Source organism: Hemitrygon akajei, chromosome 7 (assembly GCF_048418815.1).
Source record: "Hemitrygon akajei chromosome 7, sHemAka1.3, whole genome shotgun sequence".
NCBI classification, from domain to species: Eukaryota; Metazoa; Chordata; class Chondrichthyes; order Myliobatiformes; family Dasyatidae; genus Hemitrygon; species Hemitrygon akajei.
The window spans coordinates 139,357,490-139,374,151 of record NC_133130.1 but is presented as its reverse complement, the minus strand read 5'-3'; the positions used below and the strand labels follow the sequence as shown (position 1 = coordinate 139,374,151).

The 16,662-nt window shown below is 45.3% G+C and overlaps 1 protein-coding gene across 1 annotated transcript in view; it reads right to left on the bottom strand.

Moving 5' to 3' along the window:
- LOC140730155 (uncharacterized) overlaps positions 1-16,029 on the bottom strand; it is a 45,918-nt gene extending 29,889 nt beyond the window's left edge. The window contains exons 1-2 of the mRNA XM_073050284.1: positions 16,003-16,029; positions 2,775-2,852 (exon numbers count right to left, since the gene is read on the bottom strand). Coding sequence (XP_072906385.1) covers positions 2,775-2,852; positions 16,003-16,024 — 100 coding nt within the window. The 5' untranslated portion in view covers positions 16,025-16,029. The remainder of the gene's footprint in view (positions 1-2,774; positions 2,853-16,002) is intronic.
- Positions 16,030-16,662: the final 633 nt, after the last annotated feature.

Sequence of the window (16,662 nt, the reverse complement as noted above, 5' to 3'; positions counted from 1 at the left end):
AAGTGTCCCACTGAAGGTCCATTGTCCAGTGGGAACCTCTGTGCCCATGGGTGAAGGACAGGGAGAAACACAGCTCACACTACTGGGGACACACAGCACTGACTCACCAGCAACTGGGCCTCAGTCTGCCATCCACACCCCCAACCATATTTCCCCCAACTACTTTACACGCCCTACCCCTACCCTCTTCAGACTCCTCCCAAAACACTCTAAACACCTCACACACTTTCCTCAGCACCCGCTTCCTCTCTCACTGCAGCTACCCCTGTCCCACCCAGTCCTCACCTTCTCTTTCTTCCACCAACTCCCCTCATCTCTGCTCTCGCCCAACTCAAACCCTTCCATCACTTCACCTTTCACCAGCACTACGCTCACCCCAGCGAGGAAGTCCACAGCTTTAAGGTGAGAGGTGAGATATTTCAAAGGGATCTGAGGGGCAGCTTTGTCATCCAGAGAGCTGCAGATCAGTGGAACGAGCTGACAGGAAGTGCTTGAGGCAGATGCAATAACTACATTTAAAACACATTTAGGTAAGTACATGGATAGACAGGGTTCAGAGGATGATGATGGTGATGATGATGTCGACTCGGGCCTGAGAGGCCAGCGTCGGGCATTTTCACGCCTTACAAGGCGCGGAACGAAAGACTGTGTGGCGCGCCACTCCTCACACAGACATTTCGCAGTATTTTCTTTATTTTACGAGGTCGAGTTGCAAACTCAACACTCAACCCGGCGTGGATGGAAAGCGTACTCGGGAGCGGCCCAACTGGATTCGAACCCGGGAACCTCCGGTCCGGAGTGCAGCGCTGATGTCACTGCGCCACCAGCCGGGGTTTAGAGGGATGGGGGCCAAACACTGGCAAATGAGACTAGCCCATTGGCACCATGGATGGGTTGGGCCAAAGGGCCTGTTCTGCATGCTGTATTATTCTATAACCGCTCCATCTCATCAACACTGCATTCAGTCCCATTACACAACTCCCAGTCTGAACTCCACTCTCACCCAAGCCACTCTCAGCTACTAATACCACCTCCTCCACCCACTGACACCCACAGTCCCGACACGTCCTCTTCACACCACAGGAAATGGAATTAGATCATTATTGTCACATGTACCCTGATAGAGTGAAAAGTTTGTCTTGCGTACTGTTCATACAGATCAAATTCAGGAATAGTTTCTTCTCCTCTGCCTTTAGATTTCTGAGTGGACATTGAACCATGAACAAAACCTCACTACTTTTTGCACTAACAAGAGAGAATCTGCCGAAGCTGGAAATCCAAGCAACACACACATAATACTGGAGGAACTCAGCAGGCCAGGCAGCATCTATGGAAAAAAGTAAACAGTCGACGTTTCAGGCCGAGAACCTTCAGCAATTGTGTGTTGCTTGGAGTACTGTGTTCATTTCTGGTTGCCTCATTGCAGAAAGGATGAGGAAGCACTAGAAAGGGTACAGACGAGACTTACAAGGACACTGCCCAGATACAGAACATGTCTTTTGAGGAAAGGTTGAGTGAACTAGGGCTTTTTTCTCCTTTGGAGTGACGGATGATGAGAGGTGGCTTGATAGAGGTGTTTAAGATTAGGAGATTTATAGATAGAGTGGACAACCAGAGGCACTTTACTGTGGCAGCAGTGGCCAATACCAGAGGACAACAGTTTAAAGTGAGTGGAGGAAAGTTTAGAGGAGCCCTCACAGATAGGTCTCTTTTACACAGAGACTGGTAGGGCTTGGAGCACACTGCTGGTAGAGGCTGACACAGTAGGGACATTTGAAGCTCTTGTAGATAGGTACATGGATGTAAGAAAAAAGGATTAGGACAATACAGGAGGAAGAATTAGATTAATCACGGAGTAGGTTTATATCAGCTGGCACAACATTGTGGGCTGAAGGGCCTGAACGATTCTCTGTTCTCTATTCTAATGCAAGTACGAGCTGTGGGGCAAAGTTAATCCTGCATTTCTTTGCAACCAGAAGATAATTTGTAGAAATTATTATGTTAAACTTGATGGTAGGCTCTCCGGAAGATGTTGCGCCTTCTCTGTTTTGAGCGAAGCTTTATTAGGCCAGTGCGGGAGGACACTGATATCAGTGGTGTTGAGGAGGAGGAGGGTCAGGTCCTATTAATGGATGGGCTGCAAAGTGTTCAGCCCATCTGAATTTATCTCATCAACAGAGATATCCATGCAATAAACACACAAGCTGGGATCGGAGGGCACAATGAGTATCATAGCCTCAAAATGACATTGGAGCTTCATTAAAAACAGAAATTACTGGTGAATTTCTGCAGTCATGTAGCATCTGTGGAAAAAGGAGAGAGAATTAACACTCAGCAGATGACTGCGACCAAGAATCTTCTCCCTGAAAGGTTAACTCAATTTCTATCTTCAAGAAACCACTTGACTGCTGAGATTGTCCAGCATTTTCTGTCTTTATTTTAGATTTCTTCAGGTCTGACTCAGTGAATATTTGGGGCCTTGATCCCTTTACAGTTGAATGGTGGATACATCACAGGGGTGCATGGCCCAGACCCAGGCCTTTTGGCCCATCACATCCATGCTGACCCCTTTGCTCATCTCCACAGGTGAAACAGAATGGAGGGTCAGTGCAAAGCAAGGGGGTGTTGACAAAGAGAGAGTTGGTGTGGTGTGATGCCAGGGGCATTTAGTGTGGATACTGAGGTGCAGCTGGTCAACAGAGCCGGGCACTTCCGAGATATTTAACTGTCTATGAAGAAGTGAAGATTGTGCTGATAAGAGTGAACACACTCACCGGTTTCACTGGAAAAGCCAGGATTGTTGTAGTCATAATCCTTAATTTCTTCATACCATGCTTCTACTGGATCCTTGCCTAAAAATAAAACAACTTGTCAAAACCCTCCAGTGAGGCAAGAGTGGTAAGGGCATGTAAAACAAGAAAACATCTGGAAACATTTGTGTGCAACAGACAATGAAGTAGAAATGGTCACATTACCTATTACCCAGAGAACAGTGAACATCATGGGATTCCTACTGTAGGATGAGACATTACATTTATCCATTCACTTTAATTATACTGCATCGAGATTGTTAGTGGTTAAGACAGACTATTAAAAGGAATAGTTGCCAGTGATGGAACCTTTCCTTGGATGCTTGTGTTCAGTTATCTGAGGTTCACCAAATCTTCAATAGAATCTAGTCTGAAGTCTCATTTTTTAATACAGGGGTTTCCTCTACACCAAGCTCCCCCAAACACTGCATTCTGAATTCTACCACAAGAACGAACGGGCAAATGTTTCAAGGATGTGTTCAAAGACTCCTTGAAGAAATGTAACATTCCTGCTGAGCCCTGGAAATCTCTGCCCCATCAGTGCTCAGAGAGGAGAAGGAACATTTGGGAGGGTTCAGAGAACCTTGAAGTCTTGGCTCAGGGTAAACGCCACACCACAAACGACAGACCGCTCCGTTCAGCACCTCCGCCCCTTGCTGGAAGAGTCTATGGGTTCATTGTTTGCCTCTTTAATCAACTTCAAACCCATAGTGTGGAAGATGACCACTATCTCATGTTCCTTGCCCCCCCCCGTGGAGCTTTGGAATGCAGCTTCTCAGGCCCAGGGGCTTTTACAGCCTTTATCCCCATCAATATCTTGAGCTTTATTTTTTTAATTAAATTTAAGAGCATTATAAAAAAGTGAAAAAAAAAATTCTGGCCTAAAGGCAATTGCTGTTTTCAACATTTGCAATGGATAGATTTCTGAAACAAAAATTACTTTGGAGGATTCTTATTTGAAATGAACATGTAAAGAAGGAACAAACTAGAGACAATCTGCAGATGCTGGAAATCCAAGCAACACACACAAAATGCTGGAGGAACTCAGCAGGCCAGGCAGCATCTATGGAAAAAAGTTCAGTCGACGTTTTGGGGTGAGGCCCTATTTCTGTCTTCAAAGAAACCACTTGACTGCTGAGATTGTCCAGCATTTTCTGTCTTTATTTTAGATTTCTGCAGGTTTGGCTTTGTGAATTTTTGGGGTCTTGATCCCTTTACAGTTGAGGGGTGGATACGTTGTAGGGGTGCATGGCCCTGAGTCAAGCCTTTGGGGTAAAAGATGAGGAGTAGATTTAAAAGGTGGGAGAGGGGAGAGAGAAACACGAGGTGATAAGTGAAACCGGGAGGGGGAGGGGTGAATTAAAGAGTTGGGAAGTTGATTGATGAAAGAGACACAGGGCTGGAGAAGGGGGAGTCTGAGGGGAGAAAACAGAAGGCCATGGGAGAAAGAAAAGGGGAGAGGAGCACCAGAGGGAGGCAATGGGCAGGCAAGGAGATAAGGTAAGAGGGAGAAAAGGGGATGAGGAATGTGAAGTGGGGGTGGAAGTTAGAGAAATTAATTTTTATGCCATCAGGTTGAAGGCTACCCAGATGGTGTTCTTCAAACCTGAGTGTGGCCTCATTGCGTCAGTGGAGGAGGCCATGGATTGACATATCAGAATGGGAATGGGAAGTGGAATTAGAATGGGTGGCCACTGGGAGATGTCGCTTCTTCTGCTGGATGGAGCATAGGTGCTCGGCGAAACAGTCTCCCAATCTACATCGGGTCTCACCGATATACAGGAGGCCACACCGGGAGCACCAGACACAGGATATAACCCAACAGACACACAGGTGAAGTGTCACCTCACTTCATGTGGGGATGCCAGAGTTAGTTTCATTTAACACAGAGAGTGATAAATGCATGGAATGTACTGCTGGGTGTGCTGGGAGAGGCAGATACATTTGGGACATTTAAGATAGGCACATGATGGAATGAAAAATGGAGGGCTACTGCATGTGGGAGGGAAGGGTTGGATTGATCTTAGAATAGGCTAAAAGGTTGTGGGCTGAAGGGCCTGTACTGTTTTGTACTGATCTATGTTCTTACTTTGTATTTATGCCCTCTAGTTTTGGACTTCTGTGGAAAAGACTATAATGTCCACCTTATCCATACCCCATATGATTTTATACACTTCTATGAGGTCACTCCTCATTCCCCTGCACTACAGGGAACAAAGATCAAGTGTGGTCCACCTCCCCCTATAACGCAGACCTTCTAGTCCAGACGACATCCTCATAAATCTCTTTTGAACCTTGTTAAGCTTGACAATATCATTCCTATAACAGGGTGACCAAAACTGGACACAATACTCGAAATGCAGCCTCACCAGCAACTTGTATAACTGCAACATAATGTCCCTACTTCTAAACTCGGTGCTCTGACTGTTGAAATCCATGCTAAGCACCTTCTCCACCACACTGTCTACCTGCACAGTTGTTTTCTGTTAACTTGCACACTTGTAACTCCCATGTCCCTCTGTTCCACAGCACTCGACAGTCCCTGGCCAGTCACTGCAAAGTTCCTAGCCTGGTTTGACTCTCGAAAATGCGTTATATCACACTTTTCCAAATTGAAATCCATTTGCTATCCCTCGGCCAGTCTCCCTGACCGATCGATTTCTTTGCAATTCATTGTAACTTGCTTCACTCTCAACAAGACCCCCTTATTTAGTATCATCAGCAAACTATAGCTGGCTGGTGGCGCAGTGGCATCAGTGCTGGACTTCGGAAGTGAAGGCTCCCAAATTCGAACCCAGTCAGCCTCCCCCACCCCCCGCCCGAGCACACTTTCCATCCGTGCTGGGTTGAGCGTCGAGCTAGCTACTCGGCCTCGTCAAAGACAAGGGTTGAGTCAGGAATGTTCATATCGTGACCCGGTCAATCCGAAAGGAGTCAATCCTGACTCCACGCGCCAGACAAGAATGGCTGACTGTCTGGTGTGACAAGCTATGAAATGATCAGCAAACTTGCTAATCGTGCCATTTACATTCATATTCAACTCATTTACATAAATAATGACCCGGGGGCTGCTCTAGTCATTACCCCATCTACAAAAGATTTGGCCTCTTTCTTCTTCTGCCTTTCCCTCTACCTGTCTCCCTTACCATGTAAAAGTTGCTCCTCATATTACCTTCTCTCACCCCTTTCCTTACTGCTCTGCATTTTTTGTTTAAATCTCTCTCTCATTCTCCCTTCCATCTCTTCCTCCTTCCCATCTCTATCTACCCCCATTTTTCTCTCTCGGTCACCATCTCCTCCCATTCCCCTGGTCTCTGCAGTTCTTACTATCTCTGTTGCTGGAACCCTCCTTGCTTGAAGCCTCTGACAATGACTGAACTGGTGCGATGGTCCAATTTCACAGGGTTTGAGGGACAGAAGTAAAAAGTTGGCTGAATTCTCTTGACTCTGTCAGAGAAGAAGACCTATGAGGAATTTTTGCATGTTGGTAATGAAAGCCATGTTCATTGTATGAGAAAGGCCTAAATGGGAATTGAATCAAAAATTGCAGCTTTATTGCAGAGAAGACTGTAATATTTTGGGAATAATTAATGGTGATCATTTGTAAAGGTAGGAACAGAAGGGTTCTGGGGCTGGCTAGACAGACTTCAAACCCCAGAGATGTTGAGAGAGACCTCATAGGCCCCAGGCCTCTGGCTCAACCTCAGTCACCTGAAGGTTTAGAGCAGCTGTGGATGAGGAGAAGTAATGTAAGCTAGTGGGCAAAACTTCCAAATGAGATAAAGATGTGATATTTTCTCTGTGAGAGGACTAAAGTAGAATCAAAGCTTGTAGGTGAAGCTGTAACTAAATAATGAACAGGCCATAAGTAAACAATGTGTTGGCACGGTAACGCAGCAGCTAGTGTAAAACTTTACTGCACCAACAATCAGGGTTCGATTCCCGCTGCTCTATGTATGTACTCCCTGTAACCGTGTGGGTTTCCTCCAGGTGCTCAGGTTTCTTCCTACATTCCAAAGGTTAGTAAGTTGTCGGCTGATCTGTTGGCACAGGAAGCCCCCCCTGCACATCCTTAGTCTGTGTTGCTTGTTGACACAAAATGATGCATTTCACTGAATGTTTTGATGTTTCAATGTACATGTGACAAATAAAACTAATCTTTATGCATGCACAACCTAGGAACATTCCTGGTTGGTAGAACAACAGAGCAAGTTTACTGAACTACCAAAGAGAAAGAGAGTGAAATAGAGCAGGAAAAGGAAGTGGATGGCGGATGTCAAAGGGATGACAGGAGATCTGATCCATTACAGGGAGCTTAGACAGGGAGTCAAAGGGAAATAACGAAGACAAAGAGACAAGTAACAAATGTACAAGGGAATCCAATCATCTCGTTTAAACTGCATGTTAGAGAGGAGCTGACCTAAAAGAACACCTAAGGTCAGAGATGGAAGAAATGTCCATATTAGTAAATGAATACTTTATATCAAAATTTACCGTGGATGAAGATGTCATTGGTGGGGGGGGGGGGTGCCTGGAGTAAGTTGCTAAAGTGGAAATATTAGAAAGGACACCCACACTTACAGTAGATAAGCTGCCTTGTTCAGATAGAATGCATCTGTGGTTGCAGAGAGAAGGAAGGGGGGATATTGCAAAGAGTCTGGCCAAAATCTCCTAAACCTTCACAGATTCAAATGTGCTCAAACAAGGGGGAAGACCGAAACCCAACACGGTTGTCCAGTCACTTAACTTCTGTTTGGGGAAACTTTTAGAATATTCAATGATTTAATTAGCAATTTGGATAAGTGTAGATTATTTAAATCATGTCCAACCAACTTGTATTTTTTGATGTGACAACAGATGGTAATGTGGAACATATGATATATGAAATTTCAAAATCAAATGCCACATAGGAGATGTTATCAAGGTTGTAGTTAAATGGACTGTAGCAGTATAAACAAAAAATGCATTGTGAACAAAGCAGAGATTAATAGGAATAGTTCCTATTCCTAAGAAAACTTCTATAGTTGTACCATGGAGAGCATTCTGACAGGCTCCATCACTGTCTGGTATGGAGGGGCTACTGCACAGGACCGAAAGAAGCTGCAGGTTGTAAATCTAGTCAGCTCCATATTGGGTACTAGCCTACAAAGTACCCAGGACATCTTCAGGGAGCGGTGTCTCAGAAAGGCAGCATCCATTATTAAAGACCTTCAGCACCCAGGGCATGTCCTTTTCTCACTGTTACCATCAGGAAGGAGGTACAGAAGCCTGAAGGCACACACTCAGTGATTCAGGAACAGCTTCTTCCCCTCTGCCATCTGATTCCTAAATGGACATTGAACCCTTGAACACTATCTTACTTTTTTAATATATATGATTTGTTTTTTGCACAATTTTTAAATCTATTCAATATATGTATTCAGTAATTGTTTTATGTATTTATTATTATTTTTTCTTTTATATTACATATTGCATTGAACTGCTGCTGCTAAGTTAACAAATTTCAGGACACATGCTGGTGATAATAAACCTGGTTCTGATTCGGATTCTTTATTAGACTACATGAAAGCGTAAGGTGGTGTTTGATAGGGAACACTGTTTTTCTTAAAGCGTATTACGGACTTGGGCAGTTGTACAGTGAACAATTAACAAATTTTTAGATGATACAAAACTCAAAAACATGAGGATATTGACAGGCTGATGAAATGAGGATACATATGACAAATGAAATTTGATGCAGATAAATTGTAAAGTTCATCAAGTTATAGAGTCATACAGCATGGAATCAATAAGAGAGGTAATGACATGTGGTATTATCACTGGATTATTAATCTAGATAGCCAGACAAAATCCTTGGGACCTGGTTTGAATCTTTCTTTGGCAGATGATGCTAAGTCTGCATTTGCATTCTGGAATTAAAACGTCCAACAATGACCATTGTTGTAAAGACCTATCTGGTTCAATAATGTCCTGTAAGGGACAATATGTTCTGGTACCCTATTTCCTATTGGGATGGAAATCTGTCCTCCCTTCCTGGTCTGGCCTACACCTGACTCTAGACCCTCAGCTATGTGGTTGATTCTAAACTACCCTCTGAAATGGCTGAGCAAACTGATAGTTGTATCGAACCGCTCAAAAGCCTCAACAAAATAGGGACTGTGCCGATTCAAGAAGGCAGCTGAATACAAAGCAACGTGGATGATGGTCGGGTAATAATATAGAGATCTGGGAACAACACCTTGGGACTAGTCGGTGCCTAATTACACCACAACTAATCTATACTGTAACACTGTTTTAAAGACACTCATCTACATTGGTTGAGAAGTTTGATCACAATACATAGTGTAGCTATGACATCTGGTTTCTCCTCCAGTCTCGATAGACCCCATGAAAATAAACTTCCCTGCCAACAGACTATGTCCATGACATTCTGTGCAGAGTGAATGTGGCTGAGACCTTTGACATGTGCAGCACAATTCCCTGCACTGTGTTATTTTCTGCCCCGTGCAGCGAGCCATTCTCCCCTCATAGGATAACCCTCAGAAATCAGTGAGGCGAATCCACACTGCACTCGAGCAAGAATCTCATCCCCACGGCTGGAAGTCGCATCCTTTATACCAACCACAGCAAAACCCCCACCCCTTCCATACTCCATCTGGCCTGCAACAAATTGTGCCTTTTAGTTGCTAGATGCAGTCTCGCGCATACTTCTTGATTTTGTTTCCGGTGTTTATCTGTATTTCTCTGTCCATGCTCATTTGTGCCCAAACCATATGAACACCTTTCACATGGCTGAGGTAGGTAATCAAAAGCCTTTGGAAAATTTTGACATAAGCTTCCTTTCCAGTCACTTCTTCAATGAAATCTGTTCTGCTTTTCAATCAAAGTCAGTCTTCCATAAAATCATGTTGAACCCTAAACATACTAGTGTCCTGTTGTCCTGGGGGACTGTCTTCCCTTGTCAAGTAATCCCTCCTACTCTTGATGCCCTTTGTGTTACAAACTCTACCCATCTCCTTCACACGTACATTCAATGAATTGTTGGCAGTGCATTGCACAGGTTCATCTCCCTCCGAGCGAAGAAAGCCCCCCAGCTGGGGGATCATCCTCCCACCATCAAGTCGGTGTAACCTGATCAAAATGGTTAAAGTTTGAATGAGATTCCCTTTCGGTCCGGTTACAGTCTCTCCTTGTACAGCGGTACGCACATCCTAGGATCAGTCTGCTGACCTCTGTTGTTCTTCAGTGACAAGTATTTCTCTTTATGGGCAAGGAGGACAAAAGTGCACACAGGACCCCAGGAGCAATCTCAGGAGCAGGAGTCAGTCCTTCTACCCCTCCTTTGTCAGCAGCATGGCTAATCTCTCCGGGCCATTTTTGCTGCATTGTCCCCAAATCCCTGGATTCTCTTAGTGGCCGGATCTATCCATCCAGTAAACTCAGTGACTGAGCCTCAGCAACCACCGGTGGCAAAGTTTCCACAGGTTCACCACCTGCTGACTGAAGAATTTTCTCCTCATCGGATTCCTAAAAGACCAGCTCCCATTCTGAGACTGTGCCCTCCTGGCCCTAAACCCTTCACCAGGGAGACATCCTCCCTGCATCCAGCCTGCGATGTTTATGTTTCAGTTGGCTTGGCACTGGAGGCAGAGACTCATGGTGGAAGGTTGCTTTAGTGATGGTGTATCACAAGAATCATTGCTGGGATCTCTACTCGTTGTGAGGTACATTAGGAGTTTGGATACGGGTGTTAGAGGCACAAGGAATAAGTCTGCAAATGACTTGTGCGCTGATTTCTCTGGCAGGTGTATGCGATTCTCCCTTGGGCACAATTCTATCTTTAACTTCTACTGTTTTCTGGGATTGGGGACACTTTTCCTTGGTATTTTTGCGTTAGGGATTAGGTATAATCTTTGTGTATCCAGCATTCGTTCCTTAAATGTTATCTTTTTTTCTGACCACTGCCATGAAGCTCCCAGAACTATCAGAACTAACCCAGTCCTCATTTCTTCACAAGTTCCTTTCTGTAGAGTTACATTTTGAACGACCGCACTTTCCTGATTAAAGAATTCTAACACATTATGGTCACACTTCTTGAATGGACTCCACACAACAGTTATTAATGAATCATTGTTAAAGAGGAAGTGAAGAGGCTTCACGGTGACTAAGTTTCCTGTTCAGTCTCTCCATCATGGGTGCACACATTAACGTAAGTACATTCTGGTTTCAAACATTATCCTTCTTTACAAGCAACACACACAAAATGATGGAGGAACTCAACAGGCTGGGCAGCATCTACAGTAAAAAGTATAGTTGGTGTTTTGGGCCGAGACCTTTTGGCAGGATTCGAGAAAAAAAGCTGAGGAGTATATTTAAAAGGTGGGGGGAGGGGAGACAGAAACAAAAGGGGATAGGTGAAATTGGGAGGTGGGGAGGGATGAAGTAAAGAGCTGGGAAGTTGACTACTGAAAGAGATACAGGGCTGGAGAAGGGTGAATCTGATAGGAGAGGACAGAAGGCCATGGGAGAAAGGAAAGGGGGGAAGAGGCGATAGACAGGAAAGGAGTTAAGGTGAGAGAAGGAAAAGGGGATGGGAGATGGTGAAGGAGAGTGGGGGGGGGGCACTACCAGAAGTCTGAGAAATCGATGTTCATGCCATCAGGTTGGAGGCTACCCAGACGGAATATAAGGTGTTGTTTCTCCAACCTAAGTGTGGCCTCATCACGATGGTGGAGGAGGCCATGGATGGATACACCGGAATGGGAATGGGAAGAGGAATTAAAATGGGTGGCCACTGGGAGATCCCACTTTTTCTGGCGGAAGGAGCGTAGGCGCTCGGCGAAATGGTCTCCCAATCTGTGTCGGATCTCACCGATATATAGGAGGCCACTTTCTGAATGGATTCCACACAACAAAGTTATTAACGAATCCTTCTCATTACTAAAGCAGAGGAAGTGAGGAGGCTTCAGGGTGACTAATTTTCCTGTTCAATCGGCCTGTCATGGGTGCACACATTAACTTAAGTGCATTCTGTTTTCAAACATAATCCTTCTTTCCAAGCAACACATGCAAAATGCTGGAGGAACTCATCAGGCCAGGCAGCATCTATGGAAGAAAGTATAGTCGGTGTTCCGACATTAGGGTAGGTAAGTTCCTGATGCTAGACAGGAAATACCTGAGGTTATTTGGGAAGTGAGGAAGTGATTGCTGCAGCTTTGGTGATGATTCTCGAGTCCACACTGGCCACAGGAGTAGCGCCAGAGAACTGGAGGAGGCAAATATTATTATTGTGTTCAAGAAAGGGTATAGGGGTAACACTGGGTATTATAGACCAGTGAGTCTTATGTCAGTGGTGGGCAAACTATTGAAGAGGATTCTTAGAGGCAAGATTCACATGCATTTGGAAATGCATAATCTGATTAGGGGTGGTCTACATGGCTTTGTGAGGGGCCGTTGTGCCTCACGAGCCTGACTGAATACATTGAGGAAATAACAAAACATATTGACAAAGGCAGAGCAGTGGATGTGGTGTATATGGATTTCAGTACAACATTTTACAAGACTCACTGTGGTAAGACCTTCAGAAAGTTCAGGAGGCATGGAAACTTGGTGGCATCGACTGAGAATTAGCTTGTGTTCAGCTCTGGTAGAGGGTGATAGGAGATGGACCGCATTCTGCCTGGAGGTCGGTGACTGCTGGTGTTCCATAGGGATCTGTTCTGGGACTCCAGTTCTTTGTGAATTTATAAATAACTTAGATGAGGAAGTGAAAGGGAGGTTATGTGGTGCATGTTAGTGGTGTTACGTATAGTGTAGAAGATAGCTGTAGGTTACAAAGAGACATTTATATATATATAGACAACACACACAAAATGCTGGTGGAACGCAGCAGGCCAGGCAGCATCTATAGGGAGAAGTGCTGTCGACATTTCGGGCCGAGACCCTTCGTCAGGATGAAGGGTCTCGGCCCAAAACGTCGACAGCGCTTCTCCCTATAGATGCTGCCTGGCCTGCTGTGTTCCACCAGCATTTTGTGTGTGTTGTTGTTAGAATTTCCAGCATCTGCAGATTTCCTTGTGTTTGCGCTTTATATATATATAGAGCTGGGTTGCGGTGGCAGGTGGAATTTAATCCGGAAACATGTCAAGTGATGCACTCTAAGGCCGGACATCAAGGCAAAATACAGGGTTAATGGCAGGATTCTTAGCAGTGTGGAGGAGCAGAGGGATCTTGGGGTCCAGGTGCATAGATCCCTCAAAGTCGTAGTGCAAGTTGCTCGGGTGGTTAAGTTGGCCTTCATTAGGTGGGGGCTGTGAGGGTAATGTTGCAGCTCTCTGAAAGCTTGGTTAGACTACACCTGAAGTATTGTGTTCAGTTCTGGTCACTTCATTATAAGGAAGACATGGAAGCTTTAGAGAGGATGCAGTGAAGAGTTACCAGGATGCTCCCTGGATTAGAGGTCATGTCTTATGAAGAAAGATTGAGTGATCTTTTCTCTTTGGAGTGAAGGAGGATGAGAGCTGACTTGGGAGAGATGTACAAGACGATAAGGGCCATAGATAGAATGGACAGTCAAAGACATCCCTCCAGTGAGCAAATGGCTAATACGAGTGGGCATAAATTTTCAGTGTTTGGAGGAAAGTGTAGGGGGATGTTAGAGGTTTTCTATACAGAGAGAGGTAGGTGCATAAAACACACTGCCAGGGGTAATGGTAGAGGCAGGTACATTGGGAACACTTAAGGGACTCTTAGATAGGCACATGGATGAAAGAAAAATGGATGGCTATGTAGAATGGAAGAATTAGATTGATCTTGGAGTAGGTTAAAAGGTCGGCACAATATTGTAGGTCAAAGGGGCTATACTGTTATATGTTCTATGATCTCTTCATGACGCCCTCCCTTTCTGCTATTCCTGATTAGCAAAGCTACTCATTCACCTTCTTTACCTCCGTCACTGTGCCTTTTGAAACCCTTGTTCTGAATACTTACCATGTTAAATACATTTCATCCTATCCAACTGACTGCATTTATGCCCTATCTACTGCCTATCCTTCCTTACACGTTCGGTGGTGAAGAAGGCAGATGCAATGTTAGCATTCATTTTGAGAAGACTAAAATATAAAAACAAGGATGTAATGTTGAAAAAGCAAACACGAGGAAATCTGCAGATGCTGGAAATTCAAGCAACACACACAAAATGCTGGTGGAACGCAGCAGGCCAGGCAGCATCTATAGGGAGAACGTTGACTGTGCTTTTCCCTATAGATGCTGCCTGGCCTGCTGTGTTCCACCAGCATTTTCTACGTAATGTTGAAGCTCTATAAAGCATTGGTGATGGCCTCACTTCGAGTATTATGAGCAGTTTGGGCCCCTTATCTTAGAAAATATGTGCTGCCATTGGAGAGGGTTCAAAGGAGGTTCACAGAAATGTTTCTGGGCTTGAAAGGCTTGACATATGAAGAATGTTTGATGGCTCTGGGCCTGTATTCTCTGGAATTCCAGAAGAATGATGGGGGGAGTGGGGGGAAATCTTATTGAAACTTAACGAATGTTGAAAGGCCTATCAAGGGTAGGGGTGAGGATGTTCTCTGTAGTGGGTGAGTCTAGGACCAGAAAGCACAGCCTCAGTATAGAGGGATGTCCACTTAGACCAGAGGTGAGGGGAAATTTCCTTAGCCAGAGGGTGATGAATCTGTGGAATTCGTTGCAACAGGCAGCTGTGGAGGCCAAGTCATTGGGAAAACTTAAGGCAGAGGTTGATAGATTCTTGATTGGCCAGGGCATGAAGGGATACAGGGAGCAGGCAGGAGATTGGGACTGAGAGGAAAATTCCATTGAGCAGAGCAGACTCAATGGGCCAAATGGCTTAATTCTGCTCCTATATCTAATGGTCTTTACACCAACCACTCCATCTTTGACCTATCACCCTGGTTCCCATGTCCCTGCCAATCTAGCTTAGACAATCCCCAACAGCTCTAGGAAACCTTGACATTGGTCCTGCTCGAGTTGATATGTAACCCACCCTGTTGTACAGATCACACCTTCCCCACAAGAGATCCAAAGATCCATGATTCTGAAACCCTGCCGCCTGCACAAATTCATCAGCCACACATTCATCTGCCATATATCCTATTCTTAACCACACATGGTACAGGCAGCATTTCAGAGATGACTGCCTTTTGAGTCCTGATTTTCAGCTTCCTGCCTTGTTTCCTAATTTCTCCCTTCAGGTTTTCATCCCTTTTCCTACCTGCGTCAATGGTACCAATACGTCCCAAGACTTTAGGCTGCATATCATCCTCCTTACGAAAGCTATAAACTCAGACAGAGAAATCCCTGACCTTGGCGTCTGGGAGTCTCCTTCACGTCCACAGAACCTGCTGTCTATTTCTCTAACTATCAATAACTCTCACAAGTGCATTCCTTTTCTCTCTCCTTTTCTGAGGCACAGATCCAGACTCAGTATTAGAGCCCAGTCACTGGTAGGTCGTCCCCACAACAGTATCCAAAGTGGTGTACTTGTTATTGAGTGCAATGGCCACAGGGGTACTCTGCACACCCTCTTTCCTTCTCCTGACAGCCACCCAGCTACCTGTCTCCTGCGACGTAGGTGTGACTACCTCACTGTGGTTCCTGTCTATCAACCCCTCACTCTTCTGAATGATCGGTAGGTCATCCAGCTCCACCCCTAGTTCCCTGACATGGATTGCAAGGAACGACAGCCTGTGGCATTTTTTTTTGCAGGTGGTCATCAGGGACGCTGGAGGTCACCCTGACTTCCCACACCCTGCAAGAGGAGCAGCCACTGTCCTGGATTCTGCTCTTACCATACAGGGAAACTTACCGAAAACTCACCTTAACCTCCGTCACTTCTTGCCGAAAAGGGAGAGATTTGAGAGGTCAGTGAAACCCCAGACGGAGCAGCCAGATGAAGTGGTTGCAACATTTCTGAGGCATTTGGATAAGTACACGGAGGAAAGGGCATTGGAAGGTCATGGGCTGAATGCAGGCAATTGAAAATAGCAGGAAGGATGCGGTGGTTGGCATGAGCCGATCGGTTCAAAGGGTTTGTTTCTGTGCTGTATTGCTCTACGATTCCGGGGGTGAGGTTGGGAGTCGCTGTGTTAGCAGTGAAGGGGATGGAGATCACAGGGAAGATATGGGAGAGGATTCATAAGTTGCAAGGTCTCACCTTGACCATTCTTATAGGACATGGCATTTTACCCTGACATTGGTAACCAGTCTGGGCAGTGTTCTTCCACCAGCTACAGCTCCCGGCAAACGCCTCTCCTGTGGATGATATGGTTCAGCAGCCTCTCCAATTGTCAACAGGAAACTGGGGAGCCCATGCTTGACCTCTGAACTGCCTGATGCTGCCATGGGGAAAGAGAGTGCCCCTAGTGGCTGAGCCTGAGAAGTACGCCCTGGGTGTACATGCCGAGGAATTCAATTAGACCTCTCCTGAGAATACTCAGGATTAGGCAAGGAAAACCAGGCAGCACCATCATTAAATAGTGCAGGCAATTCTATGACACAAGAGATTCTGCAGATGCCGGAAATCTGGAGCAACAAACTCAAAATGCTGGAGGAACTTTTCCCTCCATAGATGCTACCTGACCTACTAACTTCCTCCAGCATTTTGTAATCCTTTTAGAGATTTTTTACAGCAACAACTAGGGAAATGACAGATGGTGCATCTGACCACGGAGACACACAACCTTCCTCTAAACTGGGCATTAATTAATCTAGTTACTACTGTTACTGCCCCTCCTCCTCCCTCACACCCCATCATGGTTCAAACCCCTGCTCCTTCTCGGATCACAACATTCGCTCCCATCTCCCTTTGCCCAGC